This window comes from Salvelinus sp. IW2-2015, linkage group LG1, assembly GCF_002910315.2.
Source record: "Salvelinus sp. IW2-2015 linkage group LG1, ASM291031v2, whole genome shotgun sequence".
Lineage (NCBI taxonomy): Eukaryota > Metazoa > Chordata > Actinopteri > Salmoniformes > Salmonidae > Salvelinus > Salvelinus sp. IW2-2015.
In genome coordinates this window covers 41,005,219-41,027,791 of record NC_036838.1, presented here as the reverse complement: position 1 = coordinate 41,027,791, position 22,573 = coordinate 41,005,219, and the positions used below count along the sequence as shown (strand labels likewise).

Genomic DNA, 22,573 nt, shown 5'->3' with positions numbered 1-22,573 from the left:
TAGACGTGACTAAGTTAGCCGTAGTTGGCTAGCTAAAAAGCAAGGGATCAGAATGTTGCCAGCCAGTATGGCAATGGAACATTTAGAGCAAACGGCTGGGTCGTGTCCATAGATACAGAACAAAAATACTGAACGTCTGGGTTGCATCCTGTCGGCTTGAGTAGCAACCCTAGAATTGTATCGGGGCTATATCTTGTGGAAGGATGAAATAGTATGAATAAATTCATCACAATAACATTTTTAATGYAAATATGTCAATCATTATTTGAATATGTTTGTAACCCGTTGTAAAAACAAATTGATAATGCCCTCGAAGCCGGTGTTTGGAGGATATATTGGCACTGTTTGCCGGCCCTCAAGTTCGTCTCAGGCCTAACAACACCCTGTGCCAATATATGCTCCAAACATCGGCTTCAAGGGCATTAACACTTAAATATCACGATCATGAGGGTGTGCAGAATGGAATATTTTATGGTTAATTTGACTTCATTTAAAAATAATAAAGTTTACATAAAGTTGCAATTTGTTTGCTTCATGTTATGTATCATCCTGGTGCAATTAATATGCAGTTTACAATTATCACCACAAGGTTATGCTAGCTACATTTAGTTTAGTTATAATGTTGGCTGCCYTGAGAAAAATGCATCTATCTAACATTAGCTGGCTAACAAGGTAAGTTCATCTTTCTCTACCTTCATATCACACTAGTGATATGGCTATTTGCTGTGCTAMCCATATGTAACACCACCAGAGCAAACAGATAATCAACAGGAAATAAACATTGTCTGATGATTTTGTTTAGTGGATCTGATAGCAACAAATCAATGTGTGTATATAACTAGTTTGTTCTGTTTTTTGGTTGGATCAAGAAATACGAACTTGTCATTTTGTGCTAGCTAGCCAACTTTTTATTACATTTTTTATTTAACCTTTATTTAACTTGGCAAGTCAGTTAAAAACAAATTCTTATTTACAATGACGGTGGGTTAACTGCCTTGTTCAGCTGCAGAACGACAGATTTTTACCTTGTCAGCTCAGGGATTCAATCTAGCAACATTTCAGTTACTGGCCCAACGCTCMGACCACTAGGCTACCTGCCGCCCCAACTAGCTAGCTAGCAATTATGGGGCTCTTTAGCGCCAGATGTTTACTGGGGAACCTCTAGTGGGTGCATATAGAACTTATTGTTTTGACAATTGAAAAGGTCTATACTAAATGAAAGTGAAGGGTCAGTTTGCATGGCAACACTTGTTTTTGTAGAGAAAAACTATTTGTATCCCTTTCATTGCCACATGTTTTGTACTTTTGATTAATAGATGTGAACAACCCTGAGGCCACTACAAATGTAATATTACAGAGGATATATTTGTATCAAAAGGTGTCATGGTTAATGTTTTTTTAAATACTTCTGTGTGCACATGTGTGTTTGTGTGCATGCATGCATGTATGTATATGTGTGCCTGTAAACTGTGCATGTGTAAGTCACTCACCCAGAGATAGCCTTGAGGTAGCGAGGTGCTCGCTGCAGAGAAGCCCAGCAAAGCACACTGCACCGGATTGTGAAGGGCAGCTTCAAGCTGTAAGGGATACAAAACAAATATTAAGTAACCATAAATATTACATGTTGTTTTGTTCATTTAGATAATTCAATATTCATCATCCCCATATGGTTGAGCTACTGTTGCTCTTATAGTGGGAGACGGATCTATATCTGTCTCGGCTTATAGAGGTTAGTAGGAGGATTAGACTCATCCATGACATACTGTAGGCCCGTTTCTCAGTGGTGTGMGGTCAGTTCACATGTTCCATTATCAACAAGTGTTACCATGTTCAGCAGCTCTAAGTTGTCAAATGAGGTGTTTTTAGATTTAAATAAACAGCTGTCTAAAAAAGACACTCATTTCATATTGGTAAAATACTTTCAAGCAGTGCTCACAGCACAATTCTCCTACTGACAAACTGACAGTACGGCATTGGGAAATTGCACCAGGCATCGGAAATTGTTTGGGACCCACTGTTTCGAAAGTCGAAATAAACAAATACACGGATGTAGGCTTTTCATTTGTCAATCGTAATAGTGACGTCCTGTTACGAAGGCCTTTCATGACTGTCTAATAGTTAGATTGGGCTAAAATAACTGGCCAGAGTTTGAACAATGGTCTCCATAGCTCTTACGGTTATAATGGAACCCCTGCCGTTTCACTGCTGTCTAGATCTATCCTACCAACTGCCCACAGCCCTTTGTAGCTTCTGTTTCCCAACACCCCTTCAAATACAATAAATGTACATGTATTTGGTTTGTGCTACTTGCGCCCTCACAAGTGAAAGACCACAGCTAGTACCTGGGACCTGCAGAGCACTTACAGCCAATCTGTTTTCTGTTACTCCTGAGTGAAGCTTTTTTGGGGGGTGTTTGAATAGATGTTGAAAGAGCCACTTTAGCATCAACACATTTTCTATTACCTAAAAGGTTGTAAAGTTATAGTATACATGGGGGGGAAAGGAGGAGTGTGAAATGAAATGGCTCCTACCTGAGATTTCCTGAGGGTCTAGAGTAGACAATAACAGACCAGTCCAGAGTTGGAGCGGTATGAATGGCTGCAATGAAAAGCCAATGACTGGCTTGGAATAGCACAGCTCTCAGATCCATGAGTCAGTTGTAAAAGTATAGAAATAGACATCGAGAGAATAATAGCAACAACAGCAGTCTTAGGCTTGGAGGCTTTCAGTGTTGGCCAATGAATTGCTGCTTCTATCCCTTAGTGTCCCCATGAGACACAGCACTGTGAGCATTTATTTATTTTTAATTTAACCTTTATTTTAACAGGGAAGACATGAGACCTAGGTCTCCTTTACAAATGCCCATCTGTCCAGACACGCAGACTCCCTGACTAACACCATGGCCGTGATGGTATGTTTATTATTGTGTATGTGTGTAAGTGGTGATGCTGGGCCATATGGCAGACGGAACATCTAATTGTGTGGTGCTAGGGTGAGGATAAGGCTCAGCCGGGTCAGCTATCGATGCTGCACGCCTTTTACTGTTGTCCCCAAGGCAGCAAACATAAATCATGGATAATTTATAACATTAATTTGCTAAGTCCCTCCCTCTCTCCCTGGCAGGGTCTGTTTGTAAACACAAACACATCCCCAGAAAAATTATGTCGGCCAGATGACTGCTTCTGCCCATCTGTCCTCCACACTCCCTCTGTCTCTCTACATCTATTCACATTCATCATGCAGATGCACTGTCTCTCTCTCTCTCCATCAATTTTTTGCTCTCCCTCACCCTTTGTCTTCTCTCTCTGCTTAAAGAGCCCATGTGAGCTATTTCTCTCTCATTCTGTCTCTCCCTCTCTCTCCCTCTCGGCTAGCCATCCCTTAAGAGGAGTGAGCTGTTTTTTGATTGGTAATTAAACAGCAGTCATAATAGGGCCCCATATGGAAGCCCTGAGGTTAGGAGGAAGAGGCTGGTAGCTGAACCAGAGGGACAGCAGCAGTAGCGATGGGATGGTGGTGGTTTTGTGGGCTGCAGACGGTGGGTTTTATCAGTCACCGGAGACAGCTAGCCTTCGCGGGCAATCTTCACAGACGGCAATTGCTTTGTCTGTTAGCACTCTCTGGAGAAAGTCAGCTAATACTAAAGGGATCCCTACTCTATCAGAACTGTCCCTCTATATATACCCTTCCTGTCCCAGGTATACTGTATATATACACACATGTAGCTAGGACCTCGACCGAATGGAATTAAATGCTCCCAGCAAGATAGATTGCCCACCGCTGAAGTGTACACTCAATAATATAAATCACAAATCAAAATACCTTAAAAATAATGCTGGTAGGTGTAAACAAATCAAGCTGTATAAACACCAGTTCAACCTAAAATGAGCATTGAAAGGTACAGAGGCCACGTGTGGTTTTGAGCGATGCACACGCCATTGAGGTTGCCAATACTGATAAGGTATCAGTGAGGAACCATTTAAAAATCATTGTGATACAAGATTCCGCTAAGGTAATTGCCAATCAGAAGAGGAGATCCAAGTTGGAGGTGGAGGATGGAGGGAGGATGTAGGGAGGCAGGTAAGCCAGATCGAATGTTATTTTTGACGGAGGACTTTGGGGAATGGGTGAAAGAGATGGAGGGGATTAAAAAAAAAAAAATGTTAACCTTTATTTAACTAGGCAAGTCAGTTAAGAACAAATTCTTATTTTCAATGACGGCCTAGGAACAGTGGGTTAACTGCCTTGTTCAGGGGCAGAACGACAACTTTTTACCTTGTCAGCTCTGGGAATCAATCTAGCAACCTTTCGGTTACTGGCCCAATGCTCTAACCACTAGGCTACCTAGTGATCAGCAGGTGAGCTAATTAAATTGAGGTTTGTTGATGGAATGAGAGGGCGGTCTCCCAGCTGTAGGTTCCCAATAACCCAACTCCCGACACTGGGCTCGTCCCACCCATTACCCCAAGGGGGCGCCAGCCCATATGCCGCCTCTAGGTGGCCACTATGGTTAGTGTAGGCCATAGCCTGCATTGCAGCATGCTGGAAGACAGGYGAAAGAGCTATAGCTGTAGATATTCCTACATACATCATCAGGGACTGGCCTCCCCCCTATGATAGTCACCATTCATGTTTTAGCTTACATCAATGGCAGCCAGAGAGTAATATGCATTAGCACCTGCAGTCAAATCCAAAAAGCTGGCCTTTGATTGAAGGTATTGTCACTGGTAACAGTCCACAATAGAACCATGTTTTATGCTATTTATACAGTTGGCATGTGTTGTCAGGCTTTTGTCTCTGGTTCCACAAGGGAGGGATGACTTACTGAGGGAAACACCGGTGGAGGTGTTATGTTCCTGTGCAACTGCTGTGAAATCTATGTTCCACTGTGTCTAAATTTACCACACATTAGATGTGTGACGATCGCTGTGCGCACTTCTACGAGGCACATGCATCGAACCCACTGGAGGTTTGTAACGTTATCAATGAGTAGTCACACTGCAGCAAGCAGGCATTGCATTGTCTGGCTCCATTCTTTCTTGTGTAATGGATTCTCTTTATTGGATAGTGTGCTGTATTACCAATTGTGGGATTCATTCTGGAGTGTGATTCCTGAGCTTACAGTTTGGGCCTGCCCAGCAAAGAATTGTGAGTTTGTTTGCAGATGTATTATATTTTAAGCTCAGAATTACAATAACAAAACCGGCCAAGAAAAATCAACCCAATGGAGTTAGGTATAATACACCCAAGGCAACGCTCCTCACATCACCTCCCTTCCCCTCTCCTGGTCAATTCCACATAGCAACAATCACACGCACTAACAGGCACTAATAGAAAACTTCTGCTGTTTATTAACTGATAATTGACTGGCTCCGGCACTCGCACCCAATTGCATTTAATCAATAGAGTAGCAGTCAGTTAAAGCCCACACAGTCAGTGTCAGTATGTGTAGAGACCCTCTCTTAGACAGCTTCCAGTCTAAGGAGCACATGGCACTGCCACCAAAGGGACAGCCCTGTGTTTGCTTGTTAGTTGTTGTTCAATATCCTCCAGTGAATCTAACCCAGAAAGATGGCTGGATCAAAGTTAAGACACTCTGCTCATGTTATCATTTCATGATCTGGATGTCATCCAGCGATTTAAATTKAATGAGCGTCAACCACCGTCTGTGCTTGCAGCCCTCTATTACTCAGAATATTRAAAGTTATTGAAAGACTATGATTAAACCATCTGCAGCAGTAGGAATGGATTGAATAGGGTGCAGCRGCTTTCTGTTTTAACTCTATATTGTCCTGCAGCTAAGCTCACAGTGTGGTTAAAGCTCTGGGATAAACATACAGATATCAGCTTATTATTAAGCCTGGCCAGGGATGTCTCCTTCAATTTAATAAGTATTGTCTGTAAAGTAAAGATTCGGTATCTCCTTTGGCTGTTCCACAGATCAGATCAGGCAATAAGTGGAATGAAGTGGAAGAATAGTTTTGCATATATCTGCTCTGAGTGTGGCCTGACATTGTCAGGAAATCACAAACTGAAATTCGTGACTCAACAAACTCAGATTTGTCTGTTCCACGTGTCCTTCTCAGCTGCTCGCTGAGCAATAGCAACACGTCCAGCCAATGTGATGCACATTCTGCATGTCGCTCTCTCCATCCCCGCTGGCTCCAGCGGCAATGGCGTGCGGCTCCAACTTCCCTGGAGGAAAGCGATGGACTGTCCGTCGAATAATGGGTTTCAAAAGAGGACCACGGGCCAAGAGTTCTCTGTGGCGTCAATCGCCTCCCCCCATCTATCCCTGCCAGGCACACATCTATCTGCATGAGGCCCAGTTGTGCTAGGCTATGGTGATCTCTGCCCACCTATAAGATTCCACAACRACAACTCTGTCTCGACAGGGATCCTGGATGGCACCGAACGGGAGGCACAGGGTGTGTGGCAGAGGCTTTTTAATCCTCCTGATCAGATGGCATGGAACTCAGAACAAAGGGTCCTCTGGTACCCACTGAGACAAAAACYGGGGGACGTGGACACAGTTGCCAGGCCGTCTCTACATAGGATCAAGGAGTAATATCTTGGGTTTCAAATTTCCCCTGCCATCCTTGGAACCCATTCTATRGTGGCCAGATTGGCTCAACAAAACAGAAATTCAATGCAAGACTCTCTCAAAAATATTAATCAGTTTTCTGCTTTTGTAAGGTAAGACTTGATTCATTTGCTCACCCACTTTTCTGGACAGTAAGAAAATCAAGCCAACTTCTGGCAACAGGGAAGAACTATTACATTATGGAATATGAACACGGTAGTCAATTAGCCACTATGTGCTCAAAAGAGGGTGCCCTTTTGTTTTGTCTTACAGTTTTCTACATGGAGGTAGCTAGTGTTCTTGTAAGACCTGGCAGTGGGCCATGTATTGTTCCGGTAGAGGGGAGACTGACAGAGTAATTAGTAGAGAAGAACAGAGAGAAGGAGAGAACAAACCGAGAGAAAGACAGAACAAACCAACAGAACAAACACACTGGAACATTCAGAACAGGGTAGAACAGGGTGGGATGCAGAACTCATTTGCTTTCTCTTCAGTGATGCAGGGATTTCATATTCTGGCACATTAGAGTATCCTTTTATATCATACAAAAGGAGGAATGTTTACATCAGCAGGCTAACATTTAGCCCATCTACTGTGTTCCCCTCCTGGTTGTACAATTTGTCTGTGCACTATCTTGACAGGAACAGAGTGAAGTGAGACACTGGTTCAGGGGTGGAGGGGGGTGGAGGACGGGAGCGGCCCTCCCCTCTCCAAGGCATTGCTAGAGAACGTATGATTCACAGTAATTAGTATGTTAACTGTCACAACGACGGATCAGCCCCTTTGCAGATGACCTCGCAGTCAAGCAGTGCAATGGCTCAGGRTGCCCCTGCATCTGAACACTAGCACCACACTGCCCTCTGTTGGTATGGAGAGCAGTAGAAAAGAGAAGAGAAGACATGGATGGAAGCCAGACTGAAAGAGCTTTAAGCAAGGAAAAACAGAGGGTTGTGAAAACCTTTTAAATACCATGGTAATCACACAAACAACTCATAATGATGTCGACATAATTCAGAGGCCTGAAAGGATGATAATGTAAAGCACGTGATTAATCCTGTCTTCATACTTCATATTTCATTACCATAATTTAGGTATATTTCAAATAAAACTCATACTTCATCAGTGCTTTTTGWGTTTACCTCTGAAGTCCCTACAAATCGGCACAGCACTAACACTACTCACAGGAGAGATAGACCAATCTACACAGCAGAAGGCTGAGGTGGGCTGAGTTTGTGCTGACTATCACCATCAATATAAAACATTATCTTGGCTCAATACGCTTGGCATCTGATAGTCTTTAGTGCTGACATAAAGAGATCCACAAAGATGAGAGCTCGGCCACTGTCTACACTACACCTTGGTGAAGATGTTGGAATAGACAACTCACAGTGAGTTGTTTTCTCTAAATGCCAGAAGTTTGCCCTGACCCTGTAGTGAGTGTGTCTTTGATGAGGAGTATTAAGCAGTATGAGATTGTGTGCTGTCACTGTGTCCCCGCGATGGTGACAAGGTGGACTTAAGCAGTTTTTCTTTTGCTGAGCCCAGCAACCCCGCAGCATTGACCAGGAGGCCTGGCCGTATCAGTCCAGGCGACACGTCTGCTGTGATCCAGCTAGCACAGAGAAATCAGATTGACACTTCCTCCTGCATCCCTATAATCCTCCCTCCGAGGGCCTGTCGCCTTGCCCCGTTTGAACTGTGAGGATGAGCAGCGGCAGTCTGTTTGTGTGGAGAGATCAGTTCTCCTCTGATGCTGGGTGACACGCCAGGAGAGAGGAGAATGAGATGAATAAACAAGCAGCAGATTAGGGCTGTTTGAAATGAACCCTCCTTCACCAAAAATCTATAGCCCTCCTAATGAATCACACCACTCCTGTGAGACAGGGGAGCTGGGGAGGTTACGGCTTTAGCAATTAATAAAGCAAAGCCTTGATGAGAGCTGGGGAACATGGCTGTGGGGACAGTGTGTACTTTCCAAACAGACAGGCTCAGGCACTTTTGCACCCTGCTGTTTGTGTGTTTGTGTTTGCCAGAGGGATAGCGCTGGAGACTAGAAAGGGAGCCTGCTACGCCCCAGCGGATCTGTGTCAAGGAAGAGCTTTTAATCCATGCTGTGGCATCTGTTCCCCACAAATCAGAGAGGAGGATGATATCTGCTGCTCAGAAAATAAAAGAACGACCTTTGTGAAGAAACGAGGAAGAGAGCGATTGCATAAGGTGTCATCTTGATGACTTTACCCAAAACCATGTTGGGAAGAGAGAGAAAAATCAACATACGGATGTTTCATCATCAGGGAAAAGGCTTTCTCCCTTTCCATTTTTCTCCCTCTTTTTTGATCCATATTTCATGGGCACGTCGTCTACAGTGTGGTGAGCAACACACATACAGCCTTCCAATCGAGCCACCTTTGTCACCAACGCCATAACAGCTTTAAGTCAGTATTGTCGTAAATCAGCAGTTCTTTCAAACCCAACAAAGCTATAAATAGACTCCAACACTTACAGCCTGAGACCAGTGATGATGGCCCCTCTYCAAACTCCTCTCCAGCACTGAATCACTCCTTTAGGGCCAGTCGTAGAACACGCCACTGCCTGCTCTCTTATCCCCACCATCAGCAGGAAAGATGGATGAGACGGAGAGCGGGAGGGACATGCACAGCAAGCAGCACAAACACGCACAACAAGTCCAGCGCAGAGACCCCAGTGACCATGTTCAATGTTTCTCCACTGCACTCAATGAAGGGAACAAAGGAGATGGTCTCGCCATGACGTCTATTTAATAGATTTAAAAAACAAATAACAGTGACCTTGCTTAGCGAGGCTAGTGATCTCTGTGAACTAATTGAGTGTATTAGGCCGAGATGCAAGCCAGCCAGTCTCTGTTCCGAGACACAGGAGATAATCCTCTCAAAAAAAAGAGAAAAATAAGGCTAACCCTGATGCAGCCCAAACCCTTTTTCCAGCTTGTCATTCTCCACTTCAAAGCCTACATGATGAAATCCCCAAAAGTAGTATAAGAGCTCTACTGCTGCATACCAGCCATCCCCAGCTTCTTTCCTTCTCCTAATGCCTCATAAACGGAATATGGTGACATTTGTTTTCTTTGTGGTCTTGGATCTGTGAGAGCRCTACGAGGCGCTGAGGATGTGGCCTTTTCAGTCTGGAGGATACGTGGAGGGTTTCTGCTGTGTAAAGACAGGTTCATCACAGACACACACACACACACATGCTCACATACACACACACATACAAAGTTCTCAATGGAGCTGCTATATGATACACTAAACCACTCATCTGCTCTAGGATAGTGGGGATCATCATCATTGCATCCGCTCCATTAGTCCAGCCTTGGAGCGTCTGAGTGTGACATATGCTAGATGGAATGGAAATGGGTGGCCTTGAAAACACAGCAGACCACATCCCTGTGACATTCAGATGCCTACTCAGGATGGAGATTGGAGGAGAGTGGAGTGGTGGAAGGAGAGCTGGGCCCTGGCTGGGGGATTCAAGCTGAGCACCACAGACTGTAAGCCAACTAAAATRATTTTACCACCCAGCACTTAGACACAGGCAACAGCCTACGGCCTGCTCCTTGGGCATTTTGAAACAGCCATCTKTTTCACTCCTCAGTATTAGTTAAATGAACTTCAAGTTCACATGGTTGGTGAGGTGGGCAGTGGGGTAGAGGTATGGTGTCCTAATAACATAATATATTCTACAAAGACCTGATTTCAACATACAGTACAGTTTAAAGTTTGAGGAATTGCATGGTTGAGAGATTATAATTAATTCCAAGCACAACAAAGGGCTACAGGATGTGCTACATTAGCTTCTGCTTATGTGCCTCAGAAGTGGGGCAAACTATGCCTGATAGACTGGGTCTCGTATGTGTGTGAGTGTGTGCGTGCGTGCGTGTGCGTTTGTGTCAGTCAATCCCTACTGATCTCACTCAACAGAGACTTGTGATAAGGGTTATCTCCGGTGCCTAACGAGTCTGCCCAGCAGCCCTCTCCATCTCCCAGTGAGCAGAGTCCAGAGCGCACAGCAGTGATCAGTTGGCAGAGCTCCCTCAGGTGACCCGCGCTCTGCTCGCATGTTCATGCTACGCTGCTTTAGAACTTTATTTTCTGTTGGAAACGGCTCTGGCTCCTTCAGCCACATCTCTTTTTTTTTTTTTTTCTTGCCCTCACTGTAAGTCAGACTGCCAAGTGAGGCTGCCAACACTGGAGAAAGAGATGTTGGGAGCTTTGGCACGTATAGGCGTGTGCTTCCCAGTGGTAGTGCAAAGGCTGAGCTGGAGAGAGAAGAGAGAGAGAGACAGAAAGGGAGGGACGGAGTGAGAGAAAGAGAGTGAGAGAAAGAGAGGATGATAAAGAGAGGGAGAAAGAATGAGAGAGAGGTAGGGATAGAAAAAGAGAYGGGGGAGGGGTCTGTTGTTGAGTTAAGCCCCTAWTCACAGGCTGTTCTGCATGGAAGACTTAGTCACTCCCTTTAATGCCACCTTCTTTTGGTTAAAGAGAAAACACATTCAGCTTGCCTCTTCCAGCCCCCTGTTCCCACATGCGCTCCAGCAACAGCTAATGTGAACACAGACGCACAGTGCAGGCACACACGCATGCATAAACATACATTTCAGAAACTCACCCGCACGTTCATGTAATCACAAACAACAACAACAATGTCTCTCATCCCGAGAAAATAGTTCGCTATCAGGCAATTTTGTGGTCAGCTCATATAACAGACATGGTTTCCATGCCCTTTGGTTGGCATGCTCAGGTGTCTCATTTGTTTGTGTTAGGAAAAGAGAATGTGGGCAAATCCTCTGAGGCAGTGTGGTCCTGCTGGCTCCAAATCCATTAATTGCCTTGGCTCACTCTCTCAGCAGGTGTACCAGACATTAGTAGAAGAATCCAGAAGCTCCATGCGATCCTTTGGGAACGTTCTAAAACCCACAATAATACAGAGGGATGTTTGTCTCCTCCAGACTCTACTGTTCCAGCTGCCGAGGACCCCCCTTGCTCCGTTGCCCATATGGCTTCCAGACAGACTATTGGGTTGTGTGGGATCTTAATCTAATGTCAGAACATTGATTTATGCTTAGGTGTCCCATAGCCATTAAGGTAATTGCATGATCACTTTATAACGTCCTCCCCTGGTGGCCATGGTAATTTGGCATCCCCCACCCACCTTGCACTGCAAGCCCCGTAACCACATTATAGCTGAAAATGTAGTCAGAAATATCATCTTCCAGCCACTGCAAATTGATTTGATACCTTTTTGACTGAGTCCTGAAAACCTTTTAGTCCATCTCTTACAGTTTGCCAGTTGATTTATGCGAGGCTCCCAACTCTTAACAGGCTCTATTGATCGCCACTTTCTAGCCAGCGTTGCTGGGGAATGTACTGTTCCAAGACTCTAGGACCATTGGAGTGAGATCCTCCCTGAGATGGTGTATTTTTAGCTCCTGGGGTGCAGCAGCAAGTACTCTTTGATTACCCGTCAATGGGAAAAGACTGTGTTTAACTGCACTGCAATGTAGCACAGTAGACATGCCCCTCATTCTCTGCTTGTAGATGCTGTGATTATTGATTGAGTGGTGATGTCGATGGGTTGCGGCCATTCTGTTAAGCCATACAGTGTATCTCCGTTCATGTCTGAGAAACAATCCTTAAAACTATTGAAGACCGCACACTAGTCTGTTTAACTAGACGACTTGAGCCGAACAAAGAGGCTTTTGAAGCTGGAACTCACCTTCCTGTCCGAGGATTTGGTGGCGAAGACAGGCACACGGCAGGTGAGTAAAGGCCAAAATGGTGCCATGGTCTTCCCTTCATCTTCTGCACAGAACCATCCTGGTGTGTTCTCCTCTCCTAGAAGAAAAGGATGACAGGTTTTACTTCCACTCAATTATATGTTGTTAATGGCCTAAATAACTATATTTTTCTTCCGTTAAGCAAAATGGGCTCTTTAGGACCCACTCCAATAAYCATTCACTTCCTATGCTTCTTAAAAATATGCAATACCTGAACAAAGTGGGCACGGGTCTATTTTCTTGTTTCAGAAACAAAGTGTAACACAATGAATTGGCTTCAGGTATGAAATATGAGTATGTAGGATAATTAGCATTGTGTGTGTGTAATCAGCCAGAGGCAGGGAGAGATGGGGCCAGGTACAACCCACGCGTAGCAGCCCCACGCTAGGCCTCAACACTGATTAAGGTACTGGTAATGAGCCTTTATGAGATTCAAAACAACAGTAAGATTCCACCACAGCAGGAGAAAGGCATCTGCCGGATTGTAGTTAATAAAGGAGAGAATTTGGCTTGTGCACGCCGTCTGAATACCTTGAAGCCACTATGCACCCCCTCACCAGGCACAACACAGATCTGCCAACATTCCTCCATTAAGTAATTTAGTAACTGTCAATTGCAACTAACTAAAACACAATTTTGTGTGCAATCAAACAGCTTGTTTTAATTTACTCCCTGTGTCTTGTGCATAACTGCATACATCAATATGTAATAAGCCACAGAAATACAGAGTTGCTGTTTCCAAAGCGTTAACATCCCAGTGTAGCCTAAACTCCTCATTTGGTTTGAGATGTGCGACCAGTTCATTTGACAGGCACGGTTGTTTACTTGTTGTTTGGCTGTTGCAGTGCAGGTAGGAATACAGCAGACTTAAGGGCCAATTAGTTGAGTTTGGTCTCCACAAATCATAACATTTCAGATGGTTTCTCTTAACAGGACTGGTACACAAAAAGAGGGAGTCAATTTGCAGGTGATATACTACCTCAGGATGTTGCACTGCTTTTAAACCCTTATTCTGCTTTTCTAAAGATAATTAGATAAACTGGGTTCGAGCCCTGAATGCTGATTGGCTGACAGCCGTGATATATCAGACCGTATACCACAGATATGACAAAAACCTTTTACTGCTCTAATTACGTTGGTAACCAGTTTATAATAGCAATAAGGCACCTCGGGGGTTTGTGGTATATGGCCAGTATACCAAGGCTAAGGGCTGTATCCAGGCATGCCGCATTGCGTCATGCGTAAGAACAGCCCTTAGCCATGGCATATTGGCCATATACCACACCCCTTTGTGCCTTATTGCCTAAATATACAGTACCAGTCAAAAGTTTAGACGCACCTACTCATTCCAGGGTTTTTCTTTATTTTTACTATTTTCTACATTGTAGAATAATAGTGAAGACATCACAACTATGAAATAACACATATGGAATCATGCCGTAACCAAAAAAGTGTTAAACAAATCAAAACATATTTTATATTTGAGTAGCCACACGTTGCCTTGATGACAGCTTTGCACACTCTTGGCATTTTCTCAACCAGCTTCATGAGATAGTCACCTGGAATGCATTTCAATTAACAGAAGTGCCTTGTTAAAAGTACATTTGTGGAATTTCTTTCCTTCTTAATGCATTTGAGCCCATCAGTTGTGTTGTGACAAGGTAGGGGTGGTATACAGAAGATTACCCTATTTGATAAAAGACCAAGTCCATATTATGGAAAGAACAGCTTAAATAAACAAAGAGAAACGACAGTCCATCATTACTTTAAGACATGAAGGGCAGTCAATCTGGAAAATGTAAAGAGCTTTGAAAGTTTCTTCAAGTGCAGTCGCAAACTCCATCAAGCGCTATGATGAAACTGMCTCTCTTGAGGGCCACCACAGGAAAGGAAGACCCGGAGTTACCTCTGATGCAGAGGATAGGTTCATTAGAGTTACCAGCCTCAGAAATTGCAGCCCAAATAAATGCTTCACGGAGTTCAAGTTACAAACACTGCGTCAATCAGGCCTTCATGGTTGAATTGTTGCAAAGAAACCACTACTAAACGACACCAATAAGAAGAATGGACATTAGACCAGTGGAAATCTGTCCTTTGGTCTGATGAGTCCAAATTTGAGATTTTTGATTCCAACCGCTGTGTCTTTGTGAGACGCGGTGTGGGTAAACGGGTGATCTGGAGGAGGAGGTGTGATGGTGCTTTGCTGGTGACACTGTCACGATTTATTTTGAATTCGTCACACTTAACCAGCATGGTTACCACAGCATTCTGCAGTGATACACCCTCCCATCTGATGTGCGCTGAGTGGGACTATCATTTGTTTTTCAACAGGACAATGACCCAACACACCTCCAAGCTGTGTAAGGGCTATTTGACCAAGAAGGAGAGTGATGGAGTGCTGCATCAGATGATCTGGCCTCCACAATCACCCAACCTCAACCCAATMCAGATGGTTTGGGATGAGTTAGACCGCAGAGTGAAGGAAAGGCAGCCAACAAGTGCTCAGCATATGTGGGAAATCCTTCAAGACTGTTGGAAAAGCATTCCAGGTGAAGCTGGTTGAGAGAGTGCCAAGAGTGTGCAAAGCTGTCATCAAGGCAAAGTGTGGCTACTTTGAAGAATATTATATTTTGATTTGTTTAACACTTTTTTGTTTACTACATGATTCCATATGTGTTTTTTTCATAGTTTTGATGTCTTCACTATTATTCTACAATGTAGAAAATATGTTTTTTTAATTTAGAAAAACCCTGGAATGAGTAGGTGTCTCCAAACATTTGACTGGTACTGTATACTAGAGACACATACATTCAACACCTCTGAATTCTGCATAACTTCATGTTAACAAGCCACAGTTAACATATATTTCCAGTACAGTAACAATAATTGTTCATGATATAACCTCAGTGAGATTGATTACCTTCAGAATATTCATCCATGCAGTGATGTTTAGAGATAGTGAGAGGACAGGGTCGACGTTAACATTGTTCAATAACAAAAGCCCCTTCTGTTGAGATGTTTTCATATTTCATATGATAACTTATTCCATATTTCTCAGAACCACTGTGAATAGGATCGATGGAACCTTGAGTGCGTCTTTTGAATGATAGATTTCAGAGGTATTTTGACAATGCTTAGAGATTTTTAAGATTTTCTTATGATACTGTATCGCTATGATGACTGAGGAGCAGTATTTAGGACCATGTTGAAAGGTAGGTTGCAAATTAGGATATATTGTAGCTTTTAAATGTGTTGATAGTTAAAATAGTAGTGCACATGCTCTATGTAAGAACAATACATAATAGACATGGGATTTGACAGGAGCAACAAGATGAAGTCTCTGCTCCCAGAGAAGACAACCTGAACAATTAGAGGAGCAGGCTCAGCAAGATCATAGATTGAATAATCAATAATGATGAAGTTGGGCTATTTAGTGTTTGGGTTGCAATCTTGTATAAAATCTTCATACAGTACCTGCAGAGGATTTCTTAATGATCCCCCTCTGAGATGACCTCTGAGTCTGTCTCAGATATAGCCTTTCCCAGGGATGATCAGGGCTTTGAGGGTCATTCATTAAAAGMCTGTAATTGAAGGCATATTGCCAGAACTGGTCGGTATGGGTCAGAGGGTCCACTGCTTTCCTTTGCACCTGAACGCTCAGCAACTTTCTTCAGCTAATCATTCAATTAGTATGAATAACACTCCACTATGTTCGCCGTCCAAGTGATTATTGGGTCAGCAAAGGTATTGGTCCTGCTGTTGTTATTTGTCGTGGAGGGTGTTATTAAATATGATTAAATACCTGACTAAGCCCAAGGCCGTGTTTACCCATTCTGATTTCCATAAGTACTGTGTGCATGAAGGAAGGGAGAAGTGAAATGCTGCCAGTGTGTGAACACACCCTGTCTCTGGCCTTCAGCCTTTACTATGTATTAATGACGACAAATAATGGTGCCTGCCCTTCAGAACAAATGGTAAATACAGAGCCATTCTATCAGAGGCCTTAATGAGGACAGACAGACAGTCACWTCACACACACGCTCACAAGCACACACACAGGGGCAAAGTCACTAATGAATCAGAGATAAAGCATTCTATTCACATAAGACCCCCTAAACCTTTCACAGACAGAGCAGAAAGCCAGAGCTCCACAGCCAAATCCCTATCTTTCTGTCTCTATCTCTCTCTCTCTCCCTCTCTCTTTCTCGCTCTCTCTGTTTCTCACTCTCTGCAGCTGCCATTATTCTGTTTGATGTTGTGATGTAAACTGAAGCCTCATGGAGAATGATAAACAACAACAACAATGAGTCTCATCAGGAGGTCTGAATGAAAGAGAGCAGAAAGAGAGAGCTTGGGCTAGCCACTTAGTACACCACTGGTCACTAGACCACTGCCAAAACCTTGAATAGATCAGTTGTGYCGGCTTACACTCCATCACAAAAAATTGCTGGCAGGAGCTGCGTGTGGAAGCTCTCAGATGTCAACCACTCAAAATGAATCCTTAGTACCAATACACTAAGGATGGATACTGAGGTTGGATACTGTGGAGATCATCCACTCCAGTCTTGAATGCAGCTGTGGGGCTCCTTCACTATTCCACCTGGCTGGCCTGATAATGTTTACTCATCATAAATATTTCCCACATTTGAGCACAGTAAGATGTTGAGATAATCTTTGCAGTCTGACAGATACATTTTGGGGCGTAGAAATTCTAAAGTTTAGCAYCATATTTGAGCATGTGTCAACGGCTTTGTTGATATTTGAGTCATCATCACTAGCCATCTTTCCATCTTATCCAATGCTGCATAATTACAACAAATAATATATTGAAATGGATGTTGCTTGAGCAAAGCAAATTAATTSCAGTTGCCATAACAACACTCGCATAACAGTTCCTTTGGACCCCAGCAAGGTCGGAGTTTGCCCCCCAAAAATTGAATGTGTCAGTCAGACAGCCACTCACAAACCGATCGCTGTCCATGGTGCTGAAATTGCGCGATGTCTATGTGGCTGCATGTCTTGTATAGGCTACATGAACCTGCATGACAGCTGCTATTTATTTTTAAAAAAAATGAAAAATGACACATCAAATAGCCTAGCAATGAGGAAAAAAGTAGTTGGCTTGAGGATAAATTCAGCCACTCTGCTATTTATTGTTGAACTCAGCAGGTTTTGTTTGGCTAATAGCCTACACAAATGGGCTGCAATAATCAAAGTAAATTACATTAAATCCAACTTGAGAGACTTCCCTGGTCACCTGAAATCCTCCTTTTTTTGTGTGCAAATGTTTTCACCAKYGCCTGTAGGTTCAGGTTGAGGGCCCGACTGTTTTCTATACTGAGTATTGKCAACCCAGACAGTCATKCTGAGACATTGTGCATTATATGTCCATTGCGCTGCACACAATTTAAACTTAGTCTTGAATGATACACGCCAAGATATAGAAGAGATAAGGGCCTGTTGATAATTGCAACCACACAACTCAAACACCAGTTCACTAGTATGAACGAAATCGCAAACCGCTTTTTTTGTTCAAGCCCTCAAGAGCTGTTGTCCTCTAAATATGATAATCTGTTTGTATCTGCCAATTGATTGGCTGTCCAGTATCCAGACGACCTGTCCCCAGATCTTCCTATACATTTCATCTCTTTCCGTAACATGTTGAGGCCAGCAATTAAGTAGAATGAGAGGCTCAATTAAAGATGTTGCATAACAGCTGTATTTGAAGCACCACTCACTGCAGTATCCCTGAAGTTGCTACAGCAATCAAGCTGTTTTTACCATCCTGTAACTGTCGTTTCTGCAGAGAGATCGTTTGARAAACTAAAACTCATAAACTAGCTAAGAAGCATTATGCTCTAGGTCTGATATGCGCTTTTGAAAACCTGAGTAAGCTCCTCTCGTTGAACTGGCACCATTGTATCCTTGACCACAGCATTTGTTCACCAATACCCCCTTATACACTATATATACAAAAGTATGTGGACACCCGTTCAAATTAGTGGATTTGGCTATTTCAGCCACACTCTTGTTGCTGACAGGTGTATAAAATCGAGCACACAGCCATGCAATCTCCATAGACAAACATTGGCCTTACTGAAGAGCTCAGTGACTTTCAACATGGCACCATCATAGGATGCCACCTTTCCAAAAAGTCAGTTCATCAAATTTCTGCCCTGCTAGAGCTCAACTGTAAGTGATGTTATTGTGAAGTGGAAACATCTAGAGCAACAACGGCTCAGCCGCAAAGTGGTACAGTAGGCCACACAAGCTCACAGAATGGGACCACTGAGTGCTGAAGCATGTAGCGCGTAAACATCGTCTGTCCTCGGTTGCAATACTCACTACGAGTTCCAAACTGCCTCTGGAAGAAACGTCAGCTCAAGAACTGTTTGTAGGGAGCTTCATGAAATTAATTTCCATGGCGGAGCAGCCGCACACAAGCCTAAGATCACCATGTGCAATGCCAAACGTCGGCTGGAGTGGTGTAAAGCTCGCCGCCATTGGACTCTGGAGCAGTGGAAACGCGTTCTCTGGAGTGATGAATTTGCAGATGCCAGGAGAAAGCTGCCTGCCCCAATGCATAGTGCCAACTGTAAAGTTTGGAGGAGGAATAATGGTCTGGGGCTGTTTTTTATGGTTCGGGCTAGGCCCATTAGTCCCAGTGAAGGGAAATATTAACGCTACAGCATACAATGACATTCGACACYATTCTGTGCTTCCAACTTTGTGGCAGCAGTTTGGGGAAGGCCCTTTCCTGTTCCAGCATGACAATGCCCCCATGCACAAAGCAAGGTCCATACAGAGATGGTTTGTTGAGATTGGTGAGGAAGATCTTGACTGGCTTGCATAGAGCCCTGACCTCACCAACATCGAACAGCTTTGGAATGAATTGGAACTCCGATTGCAAGCCAGGTCTAATCCCCCAACATCAGCACTTTGTGATATCAGATAATGTAAAAAGGGATTTATAAATACATTTGATTGATTGATCAGTGCCGACCTCACTAATGCTCTTGTGGCTGAATGAAAGCAAGTCCCCGCAGCAATGTTCCAAAATCTAGTGGAAAGCTTTCCCACTGTGGACGCTGTTATTGCAGCAAAGAGGGGACCAACTCCATATTAATGCCATTGATTTTTGAATGAGATGTTTGACGAGCAGGTGTCCACATACTTTTAGTGTACGTTCAATCAGTAAAAACTATATTTTTCAAGGCCTGAGGCACATTTTCAGTCACATTCCTGAAGCCCAAGAAACTGAAGCACTAATACAGTTGAAGTCGGAAGTTTACATACACTTAGGTTGGAGTCATTAAAACTCGTTTTTCAACCACTCCACAAATTTCTTGTTAACAAACTATAGTTTTGGCAAGTCGGTTAGGACATCAACTTTGTGCATGACAGAAGTAATCTTTCCAACAATTGTTTACAGACAGATTATTTCACTTATAATTCACTGTATCACAATTCCAGTGGGTCAGAAGTTTACATGCACTAAATTGACTCTGCCTTTAAACAGCTTGGACAATTCCAGAAAATTATGTTATGGCTTAAGAAGCTTCTGATAGGCTAATTGACACCATTTGAGTCAATTGGAGGCGTACCTGTGGATGTATTTCAAGGCCTACCTTCAAACTCAGTGCCTCTTTCCTTGACATCATGGGAAAATCCTAACAAATCAGCCAAGACCTCAGATAAAAAATTGGAGACCTCCACAAGTCTGGTTCATCCTTGGGAGCAATTTCCAAATGCTTGAAGGTACCACGTTCATCTGTACAAACAACAGTAAGCAAGTATACACACCATGGGAACACGCAGCCGTCAAACCGCTCAGTAAGGAACACGTTCTGTCTCCTAGAGATGAACGTACTTTGGTGCGAAAAGTGCAAATCAATCCCAGAACAGCAGCAAAGGATCTTTTGAAGATACTGGAGGAAACAGGTACAAAAGTATCTATATCCACAGTAAAACGAGTCCTATATCGACATAACCTGAAAGGCCACTCAGCAAGGAAGAAGCCACTGCTCCAAAACCACCATAAAAAAAGCTAGACTACGGTTTGCAACTGCACATGGGGACAAAGATCGTACTTTTTGGAGAAATGTCCTCTGGTCATTGACTTCCGGCGCCGACCGAGATGGCCGCCTCGCTTCGCGTTCCTTGGAAAATATGCAGTATTTAGTTTTTTTATGTGTTATTCCTTACATTGGTACCCCAGGTAATCTTAGGTTTCATTACATACAGTCGGGAGGAACTACTGAATATAAGATTAACGTCAACTCACCATCGTTCCAACCAGGAATATGACTTTCCCGAAACGGATCCAGTGTTTTGCCTTCCACCCAATACAATGGATCTGATCCCAGCCGGCGACCCTATGCGACGCCGTAAAAGGGGCAAACGTAGCGTCTCCTGTCAGGCTTCGGAGACGGGCACATCGCGCTCCACTCCTAGCATACTACTCGCCAATGTCCAGTCTCTTTGACAATAAGGTTGATGAAATCCGAGCACGGGTAACATTCCAGAGAGACATCAGGGATTGTAACGTCCTCTGCTTCACGGAAACATGGCTACTCAAAACGCTAACGGAGTCGGTGCAGCCAGCTGGTTTCTTCACGCATCGCGCCGACAGAAACATACATCTTTCTGGTAAGAAGAGGGGCGGGGGTGTATGCCTTATGATTAACGAGACGTGGTGTGATCATAACAACATACAGGAACTCAAGTCATTCTGTTCACCTGATCTAGAACTCCTCACAATCAAATGTCGACCGCATTATCTACCAAGGGAATTCTCTTTCGATTATAATCACAGCCGTATATATTCCCCCCAAGCAGACCACATCGATGGCCCTGAACGAACTTTATCTGACTCTTTGTAAACTGGAAACCACACACCCTGAGGCTGCATTCATCGTAGCTGGGGATTTTAACAAGACTTAATCTAAAAACAAAACTCCCTAAATTCTATTCAGCATATTGATTGTGCTACCAGGGCTGGTCCCAGTCCCAGTACAGAGACAAAATAGAGTCGCAATTCAACAGCTCAGACACAAGAGGTATGTGGCAGGGTCTACAGTCAATCACGGATTACAAAAAGAAAACCAGCCCCGTCGCGGACCAGGATGTCTTGCTCCCAGACAGGCTAAATAACTTTTTGCTCGCTTTGAGGACAATACAGTCCACTGACACGGCCCGCTACCAAAACCTGCGGGCTCTCCTTCACTGCAGCCGAGGTGAGTAAAACATTTGAAGTGTTAACCCTCACAAGGCTGTAGGCCCAACGGCATTCCCGCCGCGTCCTCAGAGCATGCGCAGACCAGCTGGCTGGTGTGGTTTTCGGACATATTCAATCAATCCTTATCCCAGTCTGCTGTTCCGACATGCTTCAAGAGGGCCACCATTGTTTCCTGTTCCCAGAAGCTAAGGTAACTGAGCTAAACGCTACCGCCCCGTAGACACTCACTTCCGTCATCATGAAGTGCTTTGAGAGACTAGTCAAGGACCATATCACCTCCACCCTACCGGAACACCCTGACCCACTCAATTTGCTTACCGACCAATAGGTCCACAAGACGACGCAATCGCAACCACAACTGCACATGCCCTAACCCATCTGGACAAGAGGAATACCTATGTGAGAATGCTGTTTCATCGCTTCAGCTCAGCATTTAACACCATAGTACCTCCAAACTCGTCATCAAGCTCGAGACCCTGGGTCTCGACCCGCCCTGTGCAACTGGGTCCTGGACTTCCTGACGGGCCGCCCCCAGGTGGTGAGGGTAGGTAACAACATCTCCACCCCGCTGATCCTCAACACTGGGGCCCCACAAGGTGCGTTCTGAGCCCTCTCCTGTACTCCCTGTTCACCCACGACTGCGTGGCCATGCACGCCTCCAACTCAATCATCAAGTTTGCGGATGACACTACAGTGTGTAGGCTTGATTACCAACAACGACGAGACGGCCTACAGGGAGAGGTGAGGCCCTCGGAGTGTGTTGTTCAGGAAAATAACCTCACACTCAACGTCAACAAAACAAAGGAGATGATTGTGGACTTCAGGAAACAGCAGAGGGAGCACCCCCCCTTCACATCGACGGGTCAGTAGTGGAGAAGGTGGAAAGTTTTAAGTTCCTCGGTGTACACATCACGGGCAACTGAATTGGTCCACCCACACA

The 22,573-nt window shown here is 44.1% G+C and overlaps 1 protein-coding gene across 4 annotated transcripts in view; it reads right to left on the bottom strand.

The window, feature by feature from the left end:
• The window catches only part of LOC111967700 (rho guanine nucleotide exchange factor 10-like protein), a 114,508-nt gene that overhangs the window by 39,523 nt on the left and 52,412 nt on the right, over positions 1-22,573 (bottom strand). For all 4 annotated transcript variants that reach the window (XM_023992991.3, XM_023992975.3, XM_023992983.2 and 1 more), the window contains 2 exons: positions 12,335-12,453; positions 1,491-1,577 (listed from right to left, as the gene is read on the bottom strand). In XM_023992991.3, the coding sequence (XP_023848759.1) occupies positions 1,491-1,577; positions 12,335-12,453 (206 nt within the window). The remainder of the gene's footprint in view (positions 1-1,490; positions 1,578-12,334; positions 12,454-22,573) is intronic.